The 20,885-nt window shown below is 37.6% G+C and overlaps 1 protein-coding gene across 4 annotated transcripts in view; it reads left to right on the forward strand.

Annotated features, from left to right (window-relative positions):
* Positions 1–477: 477 nt before the first annotated feature.
* Positions 478–20,885, forward strand: part of GRIK2 (glutamate ionotropic receptor kainate type subunit 2) — a 1,245,293-nt gene continuing 1,224,885 nt past the window's right edge. The window contains exon 1 of one of the 4 annotated variants that reach the window (XM_073675766.1): positions 478–1,344. In XM_073675766.1, coding sequence (XP_073531867.1) covers positions 1,230–1,344 — 115 coding nt within the window. In that variant the 5' untranslated portion in view covers positions 478–1,229. The remainder of the gene's footprint in view (positions 1,345–20,885) is intronic. The other 3 variants (XM_073675764.1, XM_073675765.1, XM_073675763.1) reach the window with 3 other exon arrangements.

The following is a 20,885-nucleotide window of genomic DNA, read 5'->3' on the forward strand; positions in this document are numbered from 1 at the left end:
AATGTGCCAAGTGTTTGTTTCAGAAATTAGTGGGCTAGGGATAGATAATAAGTTTATTTTGTTTAGTAATTCAGGGTATTTTCTGTGTATGTCCGAAGCGTGAAAAGCGACGTGGCAGGAAAAGGGTTAATCTATCGATTTACACTAAATGTGGCAGCTACTTTTCTTAAACGATTTGCTGGTTTAAACGTAAAATCAGATGTCAGCTAAAAGGATGCAATGTGTAGGTGTAAAATGCGTTTGTTTCTTCTAGATGATAGCATGCAATTGCATTTAGCGTCAAAGTTTAGCTCTCTGATGGAATATATATATATATATCACTGCATTTATCAGTGGTTTTAAACACAGTGCAATAAGAAGCATTTACTGGGATTAACCTATTCAGTGCGAGAGCATTCACCCACGCCTCTTTCAATGCCAGCAGTGGCATCCATCTGACAAGGAGTTAAATGGCTCAGCTAGGAAGACAGCCAACCGGGGGATGCTTTTCCCATTCTTATGATAAACGGTACACCTAACACTACAATCAGGAGTGAAACTTGCTAATATCCAGCAGAAGTGGCATACTGTAGGCAGCTAGAGCTATCTGTGTGATGGCACAAAGATAGTCTCTACTGCTAGGAGTCTAGCTGAGAAAGCAATGCACTCTGCCCATGAATAAAGGCAAGCAGCATTTCAGCACGGGGATATCAGATCAGTTGCTTAATACAAATTGGGAAAGGCTGTCTGGCTGGCAGCTTTAAAAAGAGAGGAGCTATCTCAATTTCTCTCACTTAATCTTGGCTGCACGTCAGGAGCTGTGCAGCAGTGCAGCAGAAAGGGAAAGCAGCAGACCCCTTTTACCAGCACACAGACTTCCCCTATGCTACTATAGCTCAGCGATTTTTCCGAGCTGGATTATCTATTGATTGCCTTCCCTCCCCCTTCATCCCTTCCAGGCTCACCGGGATGTACATATGCGTTTGGATTTCTCAAGGATTCTCCCCCCTCTAACATGGATGTCCCACCATTCCTTGCAGTTGAAGGTTGCTCCTTGGTGCAGTGAATGAAGAACATGCAGGGATTGCTAATGGGTTTGGGAAGCGGATCCTCCTCGCTCATGTTGTCTCTGTGACCATGCCGTGATCGTGTCTGAGGGCCATCAGTCTATGTCCTCTCATTCTTCTTACCCTACCGGGGAACCTGACACTCTATAGTGGGAAGGAACCGTGCGGATATACAGTGGAACCATGAAGATTACATGCCCTCTTCTAACTCATTCATTCTTCAGGTGCACCCTAAGATTCATCGCCTGCTTGCTTTGGATTGGGTATACTCAAGGGACCACACATGTTCTACGGTTTGGTAAGATTGCCTTTTACTTTGCTATGTATTGGATGTAGTAAGCTCAGTGAAAACAATACCCAGATGTCTGCTAGGTGGGATTATTGCAGCCAGGTCTTTCGCGTTCACAATGAAAACACACTAATCTATCTCTGGTGTCTGCAGAAATGGATTATTGTCACTGCAGTCCAATGAATGGGACACTGACAGCTCTGTGATAATGAGGGATAGAATGGGAATGTGTCATTGTAGCTTAAGCTGGATTCATTTAGGAAGCTCTAATCGGTGTGTATTGTTATATGTTAGTCATCCAGTCATGTGGGAAGTGTGTAGTAAAGGGAAAAATTTAGTCAACAGTCTCGTAAATACATCAAAGATTATTTCTATAGCCCCCGTAAGCCCCTAACTCTTCATATGAGATGTTTATTGGGAGCAGGTTCCTTCAACAAGCCAATGAATGCCTTTATAGCTCTGAGAGTAAGTTACTCTTTCACTGATCGAGACATGTGGGCAGAAGCAAAAAAAAAAGTAAATGCTAGTCTGGGATATTTCCAGGATTGTTTTCAATAATGGGTAGTAAAGTCCTATCAATAGTTGTTGTAGATGTATCTATGGTCTTCAGACAGATCACACACAGAAGAGATGCTAAACTTTCTCCAAGTGGTTAAAGTGCCTGCAGATCAGGCTAGACATGACTAGTGAAGACACCGACACAGCCCATTCATTAATATATGTGAAAGCAGGACTTCACTTAGTGCTTTAAGTCTCTGAGTTTGAAGAGGGAGGTAGACATTTATTACCATGGCAATTATTGATATAAGCAGCTGACAAATAAAAAGCTTCATCAGCTTGATACATCCAAATTCATTCTCCTGGTTACAAAATGTGACTTGTTCCTGCCACCATCTGGTTCTAAGGTGATGCTTGAGGCACGTTACTAATAGCAACCATCTCTAGGAATGCTTGTTTCTTTGGAAGCGGACACGCACGTTCATATATCACCTGCTTGAACAGAACCTGTATATTACAATAGGAGCCATGCTTCAGCATGGGTAATGATGATACAATGACATGCAATACAATTCACATAATGCCACTCAGGCATTAAATCAATCACATGCTAGAGTACAGTCTCTTCTCAACTCCTCAACACCCAAAGGTGCACTTCTACCTACTAGGAATTATGGAGAAATCCCTTGTTCTCCATAAATCACATACAACATACTGTCAAGAACCACAAGTATCAGTAAAATAGGAAGTCATGATGACAATAAGACATTAGGATGTATTGTCACACCTATAATGTGCAGGGATGGCCGGGGAGTGAAATGCTGAATGGAGGATGGATGCAAGTGGTTGTCATGTGAACCTTGCCTAGCATCACACCAGGGAACATTTATTCTCTGATAGAACTGCTTAGAGGAGATTTCCCTTCGACACTGCCATGTATCTTGACCATGACAGATGGTTTGCGGATGTGACTCAGGCATCCTGGTACCATGTTTTCCCACATCAGTGCCCTTTTCGCAGAACAAAAGATAATTCAATGCATTCCTCCTTTTCTTTTTACAGAACATTTAACAATATTAATAACAATAGTAATTCGCAGTCCTGTGCTCCCTTCAGCCTGGCTGAGGTCAAGAGTTGTCTGAAGAGAGTCTTCAAAGGACAACTAGCCGCTGATTTTCTGCCTCAGCCTGCAGCACTATGGCAACAGGCGAGTCCTTAAACAATTGCTCGGCTTTCAGCAGCTTCTGTGCAAGATACTGTACTCTCCTACCATGGCTTGGGTAAATGCACACAACAGGACGACCTGCTACCGGCTTCTAATGTGAAGGCTGTGATCTACTGTCATCATAGGATGGTTGGATGGATGAATAGATAGACGGATAGATAGATACATAGATAGATAGACAGATTGATTGGCAGAGAAGACACATTTTAGATATTTAGAAATTCTAAAAACTTATAAACACATTATTCATGCATGTTTTATATATATATATATATATATATATATATATATATATATATATATATATATAAAAGACACGCACGTATGATATCTATTTACAAATGCGCACTAATCACAATCACTACGAAAGACACAATCACATCAATGTGTTAAAGTTTGCTCTGAAAGCCTCCTGCACTATAATGAAAGCATTTTGGGAATTCAACATTCTCAATATAGCATATCACTTTTGAAAAAAAAAAAGGATTTAATGTTGTAATAATGCTGACTGTATTCACTAAACATATATACTTATCTTTTTCAATAACATAAGAGGCAGAACGTTGAAATGCAGAATTCAGTGCTACCTAACAAGTTAATCCTTTACAGATGCTTTATTTTTCCCATATGCTATTAGTCACAGATTCAGTACTTCGCCGGTGCCAGTCTGTTTGTAACGTGGTGTCAGCCGTGCATGCGAGCCAAGAAAATCATAAAATGTTATTCTCATAAGGCAGGAGTATTACTGCCATGAGATATAGCTCTTAGTATTTTATTTTTCACCAATCAACCCATCACAATAATACCTCTGTTGGGATAATATTTACCAGTTAAATGTAACTGATACAATTCTTAACCTTAGTTAATAATGTAGCACATGAAAAAGTCTATTTATTCTATCTGTCTATCTTATCCCATATCTATCTATCCATAAATTATCTATCTATCTATCTATCTATCTATCTATCTATCTATCTATCCTTGTCTACCTGCCTCTCAGTCACTCTATCTAGAGAGATTACTTCCACCTGGAATAAGTTATATTTTGGTTAATATACAGATTGTCTAACTGGCTCGTTTCAAAGAAGGACATATAAAGAAGTCAATGAAAGCTGAAACAAGACCCAACTTGTTTATATCATAAATGTGAAACAATAAATTCTGCAGTTGCTACAGACCTGATTTGTTGCTGTAATTTCCTCTAATGGTTAATAATATAGCTATGCAAAGACCACTAACATATCTTCTTTGACTGCCTTTATATGTAATTCATGAACAATAATGTTCCTGACTGATAGTTATTGCGGGTAATGCGGCACGACATGTTCTGAATGCCGGCTTTTATTCATTGTTCTGTGGCCAATTGTGTACTCCTTCAGCATTAAACCCACCATGGTACTGACAGAATATTCAGGAATACTACACAGTTTATTACATTTTTTAGATTATTATAATTTTTAGCACATGCAATTAATTTTTGGCATTTTTTATATTTATGTCCTCCAGAAAACCATGTATTTCATTTAGTATCTATCATTCTATCTATCTATCTATCTATCTATCTATCTATCTATCTATCTATCTATCTATCTATTCAAAATTCTCAATCATACATGGAATTCAATTGCTTCACTCTAGTATTAAAGCAGATGTCCATCATTGCATTAAGGTTATTTTAACCTGGACATCTCTGATAATGAACCAAAGGACAGTTCATGCTCATCATCATCTCAAGAACTTTCAAGCACAGGAAAAAACCTTGGAAAGAACGTGAGGTTGAATACCCCTTGAAGGGAAGTGTTGAGGAGCATTTTTATTGACTGGTCCAGATTAAACACTGGAGAGAAAGATTTCAATTTGATAACGTCACATCCCTTCCTGTTTTTCTTTGCTTTTTCCTACTGACAATTTTGTAAGGTAATTAAATTGGCTGATTGAAGTCACAGTGGTCATGGGGCGATAAAGACTATTTGGATTTAATGGAATTTAAAAACAACAGTGAACAGCATACAAGTCTTACAGACCAAGAATTTTAATGGCCCATTCAGGTGCTGACTAAATAGAACAAGCTGAACAAATTTAATTGAAAGGGCAAACTGGATTAGCTGTATACAATCTTTATAGCTGCAGATAGGGGAATTAAAATTATTATCCCTTTAAAAGACTCATTATTACATTATCAAGATTTAATGTAGGTTAAGTAAGCTTCCTTCAGCTCAGAGTTTCTAGAACACAGGGGATTTAATAACAACAACTAAGGCACAATGATACAAAAGAATCAGGTAGCATTAATGTAACTCAATTAAGTGTTCCTTCATTGTGGAAAAGCAGTTGTTATAGCAGAGAGACAATGAAAGTGAGAGACTGGGGCTATGCTAGCAGACATATGCTTTATTGACCATTCATTGTCATTATCATAAGACCCACGCTTTCCAGGTTTACCTTGCAGTACAGAAGACACATTAATGGAGCTTCGTATTCCTTGCACTAAATTTTGACCTCTTCTTCTAAATCACATATGTATATAAATTGTTCATTCCGTCTAAAGAGCAATAGTAGCTGCAGATGTGCCATCAGTTGAGCATAACACATAGTGACATTCATCTTTGCTTGGACCAGCGCTGTGTGTATGCTCTTAGTCTTCTCAACTATAGACCTCAAGTTTCCATTTACTACAATTGATTGTAAAATCAGCGTCATATTATGAATATTTACTATTTTAATAGTTAGTCTGTGTTATTTAATCAAGTCCTGGAAATGTATATATTATCATTTAAACCTATTATTCATTGTGCTAGCATTTTGTGGCTCGGTATATAATATGTCTTGTGAGACAAGTTTTCTATTTTTCATAGGATTTACTGCAATTTTAGGGTGGCATGCAAGCAACATGCCTAATGGTGACCTACACAGCTTATATTCTGATATGGTATCTTGGATAATACTAATATATATATAGAGAGAGAGAGATGACCGTTATATATCCAACATATATATAACATATGCCACTGGCTATATATATATATATATATATATATATATATGTACATATTGCAAGTGTATGTAGCTGCAGAATGTGTATATATATATATATATATATATATATATATATATAAATGTATACATATACACATAGAGAGAGAAAGAGAGAGGTTACTGTGAAACAAAAATATATGAAATATGGCACCGGCACAATATAATCACATTCTGTGTCAATGGATAGTCAGTATGTCCATGAAACGAGGATGTAGATATATATATATATATATATAAATATATATATATATATATATATACATGTATGTGTGTTCTCTCAGTCAGAAGTCACTTGCAAGTAGTGATGTTTACCCAAACAGATGGTATTTTCTGCCTAAACATGTCAATGATCGGATTTTTTACTTTTTGTTGTCTCTATTATCTGCCTAAAATTCATTGCAGTTACAATAGTTTCCTTTTTTTCATAAAAAATATTTCTTCCAATGGATACAGCTATCAGTGATGATTCCTTCTCTCTGGGCGATGTTGCCATGTGATGTCACCTGCTTGCCATTTACAAAGAGAAGTCAAAAGTTTAATGTGCAAAATGTACAAAGATGAGGAACAAAAGCCAAGCTTCATGGCGTCTGGCAGGGAAGCCTCCAGAAATCTTAAGACACATATTACTCAGTGGAACCAGTAGCTGTCCCATTCATCACTTCAGTTTTTCAAACACTGGTCTTTCCAGAGTTAATAAATCAACACAGCTCGTTTTGGAGAATAATACACAATCACATCTGAGTTAATGATAAAAGTGGACTTTCCATCTGGTGGTTAGTGGATGATGGGTTTTACAATATATTAAGCATGTTGACTACAATATGGCAGAACTATCAATCTACTGACTGGTTTCTTATCATCTTAAAGTATTCTGTCTCAGCCAGGCAACCTCTTTCTCATTACTTAGGAGAGACCTTTGGGAGTCGTCAGGTGTCAGAACATTATCTTGAATCATTACTAAAGCTAACCATTTGGGGCTTTTAACTAAATTTTAATTTCAGCTTGTAGGTATGGCCTATATACATTGACTAAGTTGTTAAATGGAAATAGGCAATAGGAGGTGGCAATGCCTCCCGTATCACCAAGGCTTCTACTGATAGCAGAGTGTTTCACCAGATTTCGCTACACTACCTGTCAATGATGTACAAAGTTTGTAGCTCATTAGGTTTCCATGTTATGCCTAACATGTATGCTTATCCCATCTATCGTTTATTGAGGTGAAGCATTTTAGTATTAGGATACGTTTACAAGGACCAACCAGTGGCACCGTATAAGCATCGATCTGGAAACTTTTGCAGATCGGCAGTCTTTGAATGCCTGTTTACACAGGCAGACCAAAGTAAATGATGCACACTGAACAATCTATACTAGATTCGTCAGTGCGTGTTGGCTACCATTATTCTCGTGAGTACAAGTTCTGTTTACACAGCACTATTCTGCATAAACGATCATTGTAACCAAAGAATGAGCTCATTCAAGTGATCGCCATCCTGTTTACATGGCTAGAAAATTGTGAAACTAGTGTTTTTTAATAATGCCCCTTTAGGCTTCATTGCCACATCCAACAGTGTATGGTATTTTCCTTCTGTACTAGCAAATGAAAGCCAGAGATGACAAAATGCCAAAACTGATCCCATACTTTTTTACGGGATCGTATGACGGCATCTAACTTATTAGTGCTGGGATGTTCCAGTATCCAATTCAAAAATGTTCTGATCAGATGTGTTTGGCTCAGGTGTAAAATACCAGGCCAGTGACCACGGATATATTGAAACCCTGCCTTAAAAAGGTTATCCTATCTAAGCAGGCCATACAGCTTAGATAGCTATCAGTTGAGCATTTGTCTGTCCAAGGTCTAGGCAATTTGACTTATACACATGCACTTTCAACTCAACTAAGTGAACATACATTCTCAGTGGGGTAAAGGGAATAAGTCGTTTTAATTCACCCCGAGAAGCAGACATTTTCCTCCAGGCATGTTGAAAAGATCAGGCATTTTGAAATCCAACATGACCAATACTTCTTTGTCTCCAAATCTGCTGTTAGAGTAGAGCCAGAACACCCCCTTATACATTAAATAATAAGACTGTCCCAATGAAATTTGTATCTTTAGCCGATAATAATGTAGTGTAGAGGGGGACCTTTAAAATGCAGATTCTTTAAAGGTCATGAGATCACTGCAGGTCTGTTTTTTTAATTTTCCATTGTACTTGGAGTGGCCACAAAGAGGAAATGTTATATTACATGATGCTCACCGAATAAATATGTAACTACATAATTCAATTTTTGCACTGAGTCAGGAGTTGCTTTTAGGAGTTGTTTTCTTCTCTGGTTCATATGACATATGTCCTAATATTACTAATAGAGGCGAGTTGCCCAGATTGGGTATAAATTGGGTTTAAATCCATACAGTAACCTATATCAACATGCCATATGTACATAAGGATTTGTATATGTGTATGTTCACACAGACCACTATTTTGATGAGTTCTGATCTCAATGTGAGCTTATTTATGTTCATTATGTTCACAATTCTGGTTATTACTGGAAACAATAGCAATCAATCGAAAAATCTTGTTGATCGATCCACTGTAAAAAAAAAAAAGGTTGTTGACTATTTCCCTTTGAGATCAAGAAAATTGAGGATTTATAATTGTACTTTCACCGAGTTCTAAGTATTATTTTACATTATCAGCCATTTCAGGCTGCAAGAGGCTGATTGCAATGTAATTTAATGGGTTTACATGAGGACCCGTGCGAGTACTAAGCTAAGTCATCCACCAAACTAAATCACAACATTATTTCAAATATATTGAACAGTGTTACCCTTTGGGAGGTTTTAGTCTCATTTTCTGTTTTCCTTTCATCCACTAGAACTTGTACAAGTGAAAAGCGTAATGATTTGAAATAAAGTGAAGGATTAAACATGCTAACTGGTTATGTGCTAGAATCCATCTTGTAAAAGTACAGTAGCTTTCAGATCTATTTTTTTCAGCTTTACATAGAGTATGGTGTGTGCAAAAAGAATTCTTCATTTTGTTGAGGGTAAAAAAATACATTTTGGTTTATCTTATTCTTAGGGCTGAAATGACTATTTTTATTAGACATCAGAGCAAAATGTATTCAACATATTTTAAGTGTTCATTGAGGTATAAAACATCTAGTTAAAGAAGTACTGCCATTTATATTTTTTATTAAATGTCTGTATATGTGCATGTAATAGTGTGAGTGTATTAATATACTCACCTAGTGACGCTTTCTCCTGTGTTCAGCGCCGTTCTTCTCTTCTCAGTGACGTCAACGCACTTCAGACAAGCTGACACACTCTATGCTTAATGGTGAGCCGGAAGTCTCTTTTACAATGAAACGTTATGGAGCCTTGTTGTAATGCGCCATAGACTTACATTGTAAAAGTCCCTGCAGAGCGCAGTGTGACCCACATAGTCTGCAAAGCTGTGATGTCACCGAGAAGAGAAGAAGAACGATGCTGAGCGCTGGAGAAAGCATTGGTAGATGTGTATATTAATACATGCAGATATACATACATTTACGAAAAAACTGTAGTTTGGGAGTGCTTCTTTAATCTGATTCTACTATTGGGTTATTGGAAGACTAACATTTGCACATAAAATGTGCGTACCTCACTGGTATTAAGCTACTTACACCATTGTGATAAAAACTGGCGGAACACTTAGGCAGTTTAAAGCCCCCATACACATTAGACTAATGTCGGCCAAATCCTCCAACATCAATGGGTAAGGCCTCAGTCCACCTTGTATGCCAACTGATGGTAGGTGAGATGTCGATCATGTATGTTCGATTTTAGACTGCTGATCTCATTGTTCTCTCAGTAATAGTCTGCCAGTCAACGTGTCAGCATTCCAATAGCGAACACAGAAGAGCTCAGCTAAACCAGCGCTCCTGTGTATGGGAGAGTTGACAGAGATGACTGAAATGGCCCATCATTTGGCCAAAGCATTGTTCGGCCATCAGCCATCTAATGTATATGGCCAGCCGTACTGTTCTGGCTAACAACACCTTTAACTCACTTATCATCCACAGTGAACATTACTTGAAAACATAAATTTTTCATTTTTACTTCACTAACAACTTTCACATCTCAGAGCATGCAAGACCCTGCTCTAAGGGGGTCAGAATAGTCTCAGTTTATCCATGGTATAACACACTTATCCTGACAAAGTATCCCTTTACATTTCTTATTTTATTAACTGCTGATATTAAAGTAAATCTGCTCAGTCACCCAAAAATTAGGATAACTACAACAGGAAACTGATGGTAAGTTGGCCTATAGGGTATTTCAAATTACATATCATGCGGAGAAGAATTTATTTTTCGCAATGCAGACATAGAAGATTAATACAATTGAGTGAGTGCTGCCATCCTTCCTTGCCCTTTCTCAGTAAAGTGCCATCTGAACATTTTATTCATCAGATTGTTATGGAAATAGTAGTTAATAGCCCTTTACATGGGTTTGTAAGGCAGCCACTTCTTACCAGATTAGCTCAGACATCCAGTGTATCTGAGACTACAGAGGTATTCACCTGAGCAGAAAGCTGATTCTGAGCTTAGAGTACTTAGCAGTACTTACTTAGAGTGTCTATCACCAGTCGAGTGAATGCCCTTTTTAAATAAAAAAGAGTGGGCTGCCCTAGACTGGTGATTTTTGTAAATACAAGTTATAGACTAAATACTAAATACTCACTAATGACCTCCAAAAAGACCAGTCTTTTCGATTTTTGAGATACCGGCATGCAGAGTGATCCCACAACCTTCCACAACTGCTCTCAAATTGAAGCACAAGATCTCATGAGTTATCACACTAACCCATCTCTGCTGCATTGCTTACAAAGTGGTGATTGAAAGGTTACCGCTCTAACGATGCTACCGTTCAGTCAGGTTACCGCTTAATAATGATGTGGCAGTGCTAGGTTGTGCAAAGAGTGAAATCTGATCTTAATGTGCGAGTTCTTGTGCTTTCACTGAAAGCAGGTTGTGGGATCCCGCTCTGAATGCCAAGACCCCATAGCCTGGAAGTTCTGGCCTAACTTTTGCTAGAAAGTGGAGCCCTTTCTCGTGTGATCATGAACACATTTGTCAACGTATATTTAGTAAAATCACCAATCTGGGATTTTCCACTCTTTTCTTAAAATAAAAAGGCCAGCCTCAGATTGATGATAGCCCAGTATTCTTTAGATCACTCTTCTTTAGTCACATAATCAGTTTGTTGTAAAGTATGTGGAACTCATTAAAGTTTATATTTACTATATATACTAGAAACACTTTCATCCTCACCCATATAAATACGTTCCACAACTCAAGCCAGTTAAGGGCCTGTACACATCACATTTTTTAGAAAAAAAAATTCTTGCAGTGTGTTGTACGAAAAAGGTATGGGATAGCATAGTACATTGTTTCACCCCATGGTGTCTTGAATAAGATTTATATGTTGAATATATAAGCTTTATGTTCAAATTTACTATATAATTTTTTTAGATTTGCTATAATAATATGTTTACTATGATAGAATTGATTTCATATGAAAAACTATTAAAAAGCTTATTACATATCTGGTAAATAAATGCTATTGTAGTCTATGGTTAATGGATACCAATTTAAGGCATCAGTTGTGGACTTTAACATGTATGCACAAAATCTTTCCTGGCATATACTTTAAAGAGAACTTGTCATCAGGGTTATGCACATTAAACTTAAGGCATTGATATAATGGCACTGGTATATTGATTTAATAAATACTTTCAGTGAAAAAATACATAGCTTGGTTTTTATAAAAGCATCATTACAAGTTTTGTTCTCTGTGCATCAGAGCGGGCCTGTGGGACAGGACTGTGGGTAGGGTCTTTGGCTCTGCCAAGACCTCTCTTGCTGTGGATGGCGCTTGCATAGATTGATCTCTCGATGGACTTCAATACATGGCGCTGGTAACCTTGCATGTGCAGATTGATCTTCTGACTGTCTTCAGGAAAAATTCTGAGGTGGCAGCGCATGCGCAGATTGAAATCTCGTCATTGAGCCAATATCTGAATCTGCGCATGTGCTACCACAAAAGGAAGAAGATAGACAGCAAAAGCATCGGAGGGGCCATTGAAGAGCCAAAGACCCTACCCACAGTCTCATACCACCGGCCTGCCCCGATGCACTGAGACCAAAACTTCTAAAGATGATTTTATAAAAACCAAGCTATGGATTTTTTCACTGAATGTATGTATAAAAGGGAACTTGTTAACGGCAAAAACGCTATTAACCTGCAGATATGGGGTTAATCTGCAGATTAATAACCTTACTAACCTACCCAGCACTTGCACTTAGCCGAACACTGTGGAGAGAAAATTAACTTTATTCTCCCCGGCAACATTCAGCTTTGGTCACTGGGGTTTCGCCAGCGCGGGTTCAGTCACCACTCTCAGAATACAGAGTGATGGCTGTAAACCCACCCTTAGCCCTGACTGACAATCTGCCCCAATGTAGAGCCAGTGTTAGGGCCGGGGGCGCAGTAACAGGCGCAGTTACAGTCACCGCTCTCTATTTGTCAGCTCCGCCCCTATGACTGAAACTGAATGCTGCCGGGGAGAATAAAGTTAATTTTCTCCCTTCAGCTAACCAGGCAAGTTTGTAATGCAATTAACCTGAAGATTAACCCCATATCTGCAAGTTAATAGCGTTTTTTTCTGGTGACAGATTCCCTTTAAATCAGTATAACAGCACCACTATGACAATGCCTTTAGTTTAATATGTATAGCCCTGATGACAGGTTCTCTTTAAACAAAGTCAAAACATGATGGGAACAGGAGTTACGAAGCAGATATTGATGTAAATGGTAATTAGCACACAGAACAGGACATTGATATTGTTGCGCCAGGCCGACTAATCAAAAGAAGAGCTGCAGATGCCTGGGAGGTAGGTAGCCGTTCACAAGTCTCCTATCTGACACCCAAAGATTACTAATCTGGCTGTTGGACTGGGTTCTGAGAATTGATTTGTTCCAAATCTAGTGGCTGGTAACATTTGCAAAAAGCAGTAAACAATAGAATTAAAAAAAATCTCATAATTCTTGAGAAAAAGTTGCTCATTTTCCAAGCAAATTCTGTTTTTAACCATCTTATGATGTTCAGAAAACCCCTTTAAATAGACTCCGGGGAGTGGGATTTTGTAGATATGGTTTTATGGTTTTACGATACCTAATGTTGACCGTCAATAATATTTATCAGTATGATTAGTAATGCTTTAGTGTCGATGAGAGTATCATTATTATTATTATAATATTGTAAAACTTATATGGGCTTCATTGTGTGCTAAATTATACACCTCGTATTCCCTTGAATTCTGTATGAAAGGAAATCCTTTAAACACTTATTCCATAGAGTATAATGAAAACAGTTTTTTGGTCTCTTTGCATATTTGTGTAAGAATTAAAATGTTACACAGTTGCATGATCCATTTAAGAAAATATTGAAGCAGCTTTTCTTAGAACTTTGCATTATGTTGTTCCACTGATGTTCCTCCTGGAAATGTGTGAATAAATAATAGCCAGGCATGATCATTTTCATTGTCATTGGTGCATGCTCCATCACACTGACACTGTTCAGTCAGTGATAGCCATGTCACTTTGTGTAGACACAACTTTTGAAAAGCCAAATGGTAGCAACAATTTTTTATTCATACTTTTCCAGGAGTAATAATTAGAGTGCAATTATTTACTTAGACATGTCAGGAGAGCTTGAAAAATCTGTTGCTTTTAGATTATGCTGAGCGGTAACGGGCTCTCAAAAAGCATTCTGCAAGTTGAAAGTTTGAAATAGAAATATCTGTATTGGAAGTTTCAGTTAAAGAAAAATACTTCAAGATATAAAGATATTGCTCACTTTGGCAATAAGACCAGGCGATGTGTATTTATGTGTATTGTCACTAGCAGCTGTCCACCAGCTCATAATGTGGTCATGCACATTTCTATACACCTTGAACACAAGGTGGCGCTATGTAAATAAATGTGATAACACTTTACTAGATGTTTGCCATTTACACTCTGTAAAAACAACTATCATTAAAGATTATTATCTATGCAATGAATTTAATATTGAATTGTGGAACAACCCATTTGATCTCTCTATAGAAGAATTAATTATGCAAATTACAAACTTTATCAATGTGATCTACAGCAAAACAGAGTATTATTTGACTGTATTACTATTTAAAGCTCTAAGGTCCTATCAGAGTTGTCTAAGATATCAAAAATTTCCTAGGAACAGACAATGGTTAAAAAAAATCACCAATTCCCACAAAGTTTGGAGTTTAAACAGTTAAGTACATTTTTACTGTACTATATCATATTTTTTGATATCTTGATCAACCTTTTTAAAAGGATAGTCACTACTTACAGACAAGCCGTGAGGCTGGGTAGCCAAGAGTTCTGAGGTCAAAAGCCAGGAGAGTACATCATAGACAGAGGGGTTGAGGCAAAGTCGTAGTCAGGAAACTGTCCAAGGTCAATATTCCAAGATGGTAGAGGATCACAAAAAAGGGTTAGGCAAATAGATGGTCAAGGCAAATCCAAGGTCGAGCAGCAAAGGTCATAATACAATACTAGGAGCACAGAGCAAACACACACCCCATGAGCAAAGCTACAATTGGCAGCAATTTAAGGCAGAGAGCTGACTAAATAGTCAGGTATTTATTTTGAACAGGAGACTCATGGATGAAGCCCCAGCATACCCTAGTCCTGATTGGATGGCTAAACTGTCTCTTAAGATTAAGACACTGACAGCTCAGCACAATCTAGCATACGATTGGATGACTAAGCTGTCATTCACCAAATGGACAGCACAACATTACCCTGTCCTAGATTTGACAGCAGAACTGTCATTCACTGCGCCCAGACACTGATAGAAGGAATCGTGACACCAGGCAAAATAAAACATTGTCTGGGGAGGGTATATGTAAAAAATAACAAACTCAGTCATACTCCCCTATTGGCATCCACCTGGATGTAGCACAGGCCACTGTGTGGAAGTGGTGATGTCACCATTTCCAGCTGCAGGATCACTGCAGTCAATCACAGACTGCAGCAGTTAGGAGGAGGGTGGAAGGATTACATGAATGCTTCCTATCTTTGACTCCTGCTCTGGATACAAAAGAATGAGTATGACTGAGTATGCTATTTTTTACATATCCAGTCCCCCTGGGCAAAGTTTTATTTTGCCCTAACAAGCCATATAACAACTGTACATGAAGCTCTGATCTGGAGGCTGGATTCATCTGCATCTGTGTAACATCTTGTTTTTGTTCTCCTCCATTTTAAAAAACCTGAAGGAGGTAGACCATCTTTACTTTTTTTACTCATTGACTCAGGCAGAAATTGACCCTTCAGCAAGAGGAGTATATGGGCTTCTTGCAAACCAATAGCTAATCATATTGCACCCTTTTATGTGACTGTGATAGAAACTCCTTTCTGCTTTGGGGGTGGAAATGGGTTTCCTTACCGCTTAGACTCCTATGTGACTTGTCTGATGGCACCAGTAGTATGTCCAATAATCCACTTAGTTAAATACAGCTCCTAGCAAAAATTATGGAATCACCGGGCTCGGAGGATGTTCATTCAGTTGTTTAATGTTGTTGAAAAAAAGCAGATCACAGACATGGCACAAAACTAAAGTCATTTCAAAAGGCAACTTTAGGGCTTTAAGAAACACTAAAAGAAATTAAGATAAAAAATGTGGTACTCAGTAAGGGTACTTTTTTTCAGACCAAGCAGAGGGAAAAAATTATGGAATCACTCAATTCTGAGGAAAAAATTATGGAATCACCCTGTAAATTTTCATTTCCAAAACTAACATCTGCATCAAATTAGATCTGCTCGTTAGTCTGCATCTAAAAAGGAGTGATCACACATTGGAGAGCTGTTGCACCAAGTGGACTGACATGAATCATGGCTCCAACACAAGAGATGTCAATTGAAACAAAAGAGAGGATTATCAAACTCTTAAAAGAAGGTAAATCATCACGCAATGTTGCAAAAGATGTTGGTTGTTCACAGTCAGCCGTGTCTAAAATCTGGACCAAATACAAACAACATGGGAAGGTTGCTAAAGGCAAACATACTGGTAGACAAAGGAAGACATCAAAGCATCAAGACCAGAAACTTAAAGCAAAATGTCTCCAAAACAGGAAATGCACAACAAAACAAATGAGAAATGAATGGAAGGAAATGTCTGTGACCGAACTGTAAGAAACCGCCGAAAGGAAATAAGATTTACATACAGAAAAGCTAAGCATAAGCCATCATTAACACCTAAACAGAAAAAAACAAGGTTACAATGGGCTAAGGAAAAGCAATCCTGGACTGTGGATGACTGGATGAAAGTCATATTCAATGATGAATTGCGAATCTGCATTGGGCAAGGTAATGATGCTGGAACTTTTGTTTGGTGCCGTTCCAATGAGATTTATAAAGATGACTGCATGAAGAGAACATGCAAATTTTAACAGTCATTGCTGATATGGGGCTGCATGTCAGGTAAAGGCATTGGGGAGATGGCTGTCATTACATTTTCAATAAACGCCCAAGTTTACATTGACATTTTGGACAGTTTTCTTATCCCATCAATTGAAAGGATGTTTGGGGATGATGACATCATTTTTCAAGATGATAATGCATCCTGCCATAGAGCAAAAACTGTGAAAACATTCCTTGAAAGAAGACACATAAGGTCAATGTCATGGCCTGCAAATAGTCCGGATCTCAATCCAATTGAAAATCTTTTGGTGGAAGTTAAAGAAAATGGTCCATGACAAGGCTCCAACCTGCAAAGCTGATCTGGCAACAGCAATCCGAGAAAGTTGGAGCCAGATTGATGAACAGTACTGTTTGTCACTCATTAAGTCCATGCCTCAGAAACTGCAAGCTGTTATTAAAGCCAGATGTGGTGCAACAAAATAGTAGTGATGTATTGGAGTGTTCTTTTGTGTGTTTGTATTTTATGATTCCATAATTTTTTCCTCAGAATTGTGTGATTCCACAATTTTTTCCCTCTGCTTTGTTTGAAAAAAATTACCCTTACTGAGTACCACATTTTTTAATCTTGATTTCTTTTAGTGTTTCTTAAAGCCCTAAAGTTGCCATTTGAAATGACTTTAGTTGTGTGCCATGCCTGTGATCTGCTTTTTTTCAACAACATTAAACAGCTGAATGAACATCCTCCAAGCCCGGTGATTCCATCTTTTTTGCCAGGGGTTGTAGTTATTTTTCAAACAGATGAAACATGGATGGAAAACTAAAGTGAAAAGTATGTCTCTGTTTTTCAGCCATTTTTAAAAGCTCCTCATAGACTCCAATTGCTGAGTCTATCCTGCAAAACAGATGACAATAAAATATGCTCTGAGTCTCATGGATTGGACACACTGATCTGTTCTTAAACCTGATGTGTCTACAGATCAATGAACTATGGGACCATATTCTGTCTATCTAAAAAACGGACAGTACAGGGACATGTATAACAGATGTGGGAATGTAAATTAAATGGGAGACTCATACTTCTCTATGTTTCAGCTTAAAAATCTGCATCGGAAACAAAAAAAACTGCAGATGTGAATTCAACCTACTGCTGCAGTAATGTAGCATTAAATTGATGATTATTATATGTAGAGTATATAACAGTGTATACAGTATATACTTTGTTTAAATAATCCATGCCTTCTAGTCCTGTTCACATTGAGCTTTTGTCACATTAATTGCGCCATGACAACTTTCACAAATTCGCTGTGAAACAGAACCTAATAAATCCCAAGGGATTCCATTGACTTTTAATGGATCCATTAAGTTTCTGCCAGGCTTCTGTTTTATTTATGACAAGAGTAACCCTGCACACTACACTATTCTTCTAATGTAACAGAAACTAGATTGGAACAGAGGATAGTGAAACATTTGTAAATTAGCCTGTTAAATATTGTAACCAAAATTTCCGTTTTCCAAATATTTCATCTGAACAAAGTAATATGAATATTATAAGAAAAATAAACAAAATGCCTATACGAGGCAAATTGTCTCTTCAGAGAGGAAGAGGACTTGAACTCTATAGAGCCATCTGTTGGAAGCAGCGATCCTACAAGTCACTATCAATCCTTTAACGAGTCTTGCAATATGACTTAGGATAAAAGCCTTTTAAGCCTTTTATCTTAAGTCATATTGCAAGACTCGTTAAAGGGTCAATAATGACCGCTAGGATTGCTGTTTACAACAGGTGACACTATAGAGTTCTAGTCCTTTTCCTCTCTGAAGAGACAATTTGCATATTTAACTTCCCACAGGAGCATTGCACAGTTAATAAGCCTCCTTACACTGGCATGCAAGAGCCGGTATGTCACTCTCCACAAGGAGAATCATTACCCCTTAGACTTCAGTCCAGAGTATACGGGGTATTTGATAATTGTGTTTGCCGAACTGCATATAAACATGTCAATTATAGAAAAAATATATAACCTGTAAAAAACACCCAAACTTTAAAATTTAAGTCAATCTTTTATATTACTTTATACATTTATGCCAAAACATATCAAATCTAAATTAAAAATCTTTTCTTCTGTGGCATGCAGCAAATGTCTACTAAATTCTATCAAATAAACTATCATGCGTTTGGGTTCAAAGCTTTTCTCTGGGTGTTTATTATCTGTTATCCTTGCTTTAGTCTTTTTAGGTTAACAGGTGTTTTCATTTATTAATTTGTCTGCCGAATCACCTTTTGGGTGCTACTTTATATACTTTCCCCCTGCTGGTATTTCCTGATGGTGATATTCTCATTTGGATGTCCAGTTATACTTCCGTTGTTTATGCCAGTCAGTGGAAGACTAGGTAGGGTTTATCTCTCTGCTGATTATGCTTTTCACCTGGCACCTATCTTCTGTTTATTGTTTAGGAAGTAGGCGGCATACTCTCTAGCAGCATGTACTTTATCTTCTCATTTTGTATTTTGTGGGTTTGGTTTAACTCACTCTGGGATCTCTTTCTTTTTCAGCACACTTTCCCTTCTGTAGGTTATTTACACTCTGCTCTGCCCTCCAGTTCCTTAGGAGGAAAGTGAAGTGCTTGACGGCCTATCAGGCAGCATAGGTCCAAGATACCATCGTTTAACTCTGTTGTTCAGGCTATTCTATCCCACGTAGGAGCCACTAGCGACTGCCGGGTCAGAATCTCTAGTCTGTACAGGAACCGGCAGGGTCAGTTGCAGTTTCTAGTGTGTTACCTATATTCCCATGTGAGTATTTACACAATCATAACAGAAACATCGCAAGAGCCTTTAAATATTCAAGGATGAATGATAATCCCCTTAAATTAATGAAAATATGCTGAGTAGGCAAGGCACAATATTACTATTATTATTAATATTAGTAGCAGTAGTAGTAATAACATTAATTGTATTATCAGCAATACTATTATTATGATTCATATTAAATTGGTTTGAGGTCTGTAACCATTCCTTTATCCATCTAAGGGCTCATGCACATGACCGTATTTTTGGTCCCAGAGCAATCAGACAAAACATCGGATTGCACTTGGACCAATGCTATGCTGTGGGGCCGTGCATGTGTCCAATTTTTTCCTTGCAGCATGCCTGAGTTTGATCCTACATTCAGATCTCACTCGGCCATGCAAGTCAATGAGTGAATGGAAATCACCAGAGCACTCGAATGTCATCTGAGTGTAATCTATTTTCCACATTGACAGAATGAAGAAGATGGAGAATTTTTTTTCCTCCATCTTAATTTCATCCCAGAGATACGGAGCTCACTTTGATCGCACTCTGATCAGGTTCTGAGCAGAATGTGATCAGAGTGTGATTAGCATAATCTGCTCAATTCTCTTAGATGAGCGTATATATGGTTGTGTTACCCTGGCCTAAAAGATAACTATCACAGTTAGGCCATATTCACATGTTCAGTATTTCGGCAGTATTTTCCATCAGTATTTGTAAGCCAAAACCAGGAGTGGAGCAATCAGGGGAAAAGTATAATAAAAACATGTGCACCACTTCTGTATTTATCACCCACTCCTGGATTTTGCTTATACTGACCAAATACTTAATGTGTGAACATGGCCTTACATGGAGTCTCAAAATCAAGAGTTTTTTGTGGGAAGGGGGAACAAAAACAGTATTCAGGAGGCTTTCTGTATGCCACTTCTCGCTGGCTCTGCTCAGTTAGCTGCTCTCATGCACACAATCTCAATTAGAATATAAATAACACATAAAAGCGGACACAATAAAGTGTTCATGGAAAACAATCATTTCTATTTATTAAATAAGAGATAATAGTTATAGAACTTTTTTTCTTATAAGATTATTATTTTTATTATTATTTTTATTATTATTACTACTATTATATTATCACACTGGTTTTTATAATTAACAACACACATTATCCCTTAAGGCCAAAAACAGGGATAAGCTGGAGACACGACACAATTGAAAAGTAAAAAGCATATTTTATTATTAAATTCATTAAAATTATTTTTTTACTTTCACACACATATATTAAAAATTAAGCAGGAAAATGTTATTATCAGCAATGCAGGAACAGATATGTGGGTCTCAAGCCAAAGGCTAACTATATAAGCTAGGCAGACTAAAGGCATATATTCAGAGATATTGTAAGATATTATTCTACAGCCCAAATTAATGGACCAGTATACATAAAGTGCTAGTGCTCAGTATATATCCATCAAAACTTGCAGTACTGTACATAAAGTTACCACATATGCCTGCTG

This window comes from Phyllobates terribilis, unplaced genomic scaffold (assembly GCF_046119375.1).
Source record: "Phyllobates terribilis strain yellow unplaced genomic scaffold, ASM4611937v1 Scaffold_3__8_contigs__length_932513732, whole genome shotgun sequence".
Taxonomy (NCBI): domain Eukaryota; kingdom Metazoa; phylum Chordata; class Amphibia; order Anura; family Dendrobatidae; genus Phyllobates; species Phyllobates terribilis.